The sequence below is a fragment of the Palaemon carinicauda genome, chromosome 21, assembly GCF_036898095.1.
Source record: "Palaemon carinicauda isolate YSFRI2023 chromosome 21, ASM3689809v2, whole genome shotgun sequence".
Taxonomy (NCBI): Eukaryota; Metazoa; Arthropoda; class Malacostraca; order Decapoda; family Palaemonidae; genus Palaemon; species Palaemon carinicauda.
The window spans coordinates 29,877,620-29,880,172 of NC_090745.1; the positions used below are offsets into that span (position 1 = coordinate 29,877,620).

At 32.0% G+C, this 2,553-nt stretch overlaps 1 protein-coding gene across 1 annotated transcript in view; it reads left to right on the plus strand.

Annotated features, from left to right (window-relative positions):
* LOC137614650 (uncharacterized) overlaps positions 1-1,035 on the plus strand; it is a 64,377-nt gene extending 63,342 nt beyond the window's left edge. The window contains exon 12 of the mRNA XM_068344344.1: positions 488-1,035. Coding sequence (XP_068200445.1) covers positions 488-692 — 205 coding nt within the window. The 3' untranslated portion in view covers positions 693-1,035. The remainder of the gene's footprint in view (positions 1-487) is intronic.
* The last annotated feature ends 1,518 nt before the right edge of the window (positions 1,036-2,553 follow it).

A 2,553-nucleotide genomic window follows, 5' to 3' on the forward strand; every position in this document is an offset into this window, starting at 1 on the left:
ATATATATATATATATATATATATATATATATATATATATATATATATATATATTTATATATTATATACATATATATATATATGTATATATATATAATATATATGTATATATATATAATATATATATATATATATATATATAAATATATATATATACATATATATGTGTGTATACACACACACACACACACACATATATATATATATATATATATATATATATATATATATATATATATATATATATATATATATATATATATATATATAGTGTGTGTGTGTGTGTGTGTGTGTGTGTAGCCAGACATTCACTCTTTATTATATAGGGGAGAGAGTTAAAAATGCATGTTAATGTTTTTTATAAACCAATTCAATTTGCAGTTGAAACCTCTACCTTGCTCTATCCTTCCAATTTCCAACATATTATCCGTATCCTCCATCAAGCTTAACGAGATTAACAATCACCCTTATGGCATCTCCCCCACAGTAACGAAAGCGTGTTTTGCCTGACGCCCTACAAGATGATCCTGGCCTTCGGCGTGCTCCTGACAATCCTGATGGTGGCACTGCTCTTCGCCCTGTATTCCTGTGTCAAGGCCCGAGTCATGAAGTCCAGGCTAAGGACACCGCAGCCCATAGAGGCCCAGAGACGCTCCCCCGTCACCAGTCCGTACTACAGATTTCCACACTGATACCAAACCAGAAATATGAACATTCGGTAGTAGTCGTATTTTGTGTCTGGGGACAGAGCGCTTTCATTCTTTAAAATAAAGGTTGTGCTCACGAGTAAGCAGAGACGGTGATGGCGTAGTTCACGGTCTTTATGTCTATATCATGGCTTAGTCTGACAACACAACAGCATCTGGCGTAAACACCTTGGTTCTTCTTCGTAAACTCATTTGGAGGAGGCATGGATACTTTGGCACATCTATCTGGCTATGGCTGTCTTTGGGTCTTAGGTGGGATTTCGTAACTAAGTCCATTATTCTGTTCAGTAATTAAGCAGATATTATGTATAAACAAAAGAAAACAATGCACAGGAATATATATATATATATATATATATATATATATATATATATATATATATATATATATATATATATATATATATATATATATATATATATATATGCGTGTGTGTGTATGAGTGTGTGAGTGTGTTTCTATACAGTAAGTTTGTGTGTCTGATCCTATTTATACGTTTTGATTTCCTTAATCTCTGGGATATCTTCTCTCATATTAAAATTTCGAAACATAACAGGAATTCAATCTTCAAGAAAACAGAAAACCAGATGATGAATATACTTACATCGATAAAGTAATAGAAGTCATTTAAAATGCAACATGGACGTTAAGACGTTGTTATACGATGTAGATTTCTATTCTTATCTTGCTGGAAGACGCCAAAGCTTAGGGAAATGTAAAAGCACTTTTTCAAGTAGCTAGTGAACATAGCACATCCATTGTAGATTAGTAATACTCATTTTATATGTACGAGTGTCTTCTCTGACAAGTGCAGTGAGGACATGATTTTAGAAGCCAACTGAGAGTAAGAAATAAAATCTACGTCTGCTTCTAGAACCTTTGAAAAAAACGGGCATTATTAACTGTATAATTTATTTGACGAATATACTTGTCAGTGACGTGTTTTCTGTGTTTTAGGTTAGTCTGTAAATACACCGATCTGCTACAGATCACTTGAATAAAAAACGTTTTGAAATTTTGTTTCATTTGTATCATTTGCTTTAAGAGTTTTCGTCGAGGAGAAACAGCTGTTTAATATATGATACGCATGAAAAAGTCAGTTCAAATGTAATTTGTCATTAATGGCATGTTTGTTATTATTATTATTATTATTATTGTTATTATTATTATTATTAGTATTATTATTATTATTATTATTATTAGCTAAATTACAATCGAAGTTAGAAAAACAGGATGCTATAAGCCCGTCGGCTCCAACAGGAATAAATAGCTCAGTAAGGAAAGAAAACAAGGGACTAAATAAACTACAATATAAGTAGTAAACAATTCAAATAAAATATTTCAAGAACGATAACAACGCTAAGATAAATCGTTCATACATAAAATATAAAATAAGATTTATGTCAGCCTGTTCAACATAAAAACATTTGCGGTAAGTTTGAATTTTGAAGTTCCACCGAGTCAACTGCCTTATTTGGAAGATCATTCCACAACTTGGTCCCAGCTGGAATAAAACTTATGGAATGTTGAGTAGTATTAAGCCTTTTGATGCAGAAGGCAAAACTATTAGAATTGACTACCTACCTGGTATTACGAACAGGATAGAACTATCCGGGAAGATCTGAATGTAAAGGATGGTCAGAATTATGAAAATTCTTATGCAATATGCATGACGAACCAACTGAATGACGGTGCCAGAGATTAATATCTAGATCAGGAAGAAATTCAATAAACTGTAAGTTCCTGTCCAACAAATTAGGATGAGAATCAGCAGCTGAAGACCAGACAGGAGAACAATACTCGAAACTAGGTAGAATGAAAGAATTAAAATACTTCTTTAGAATA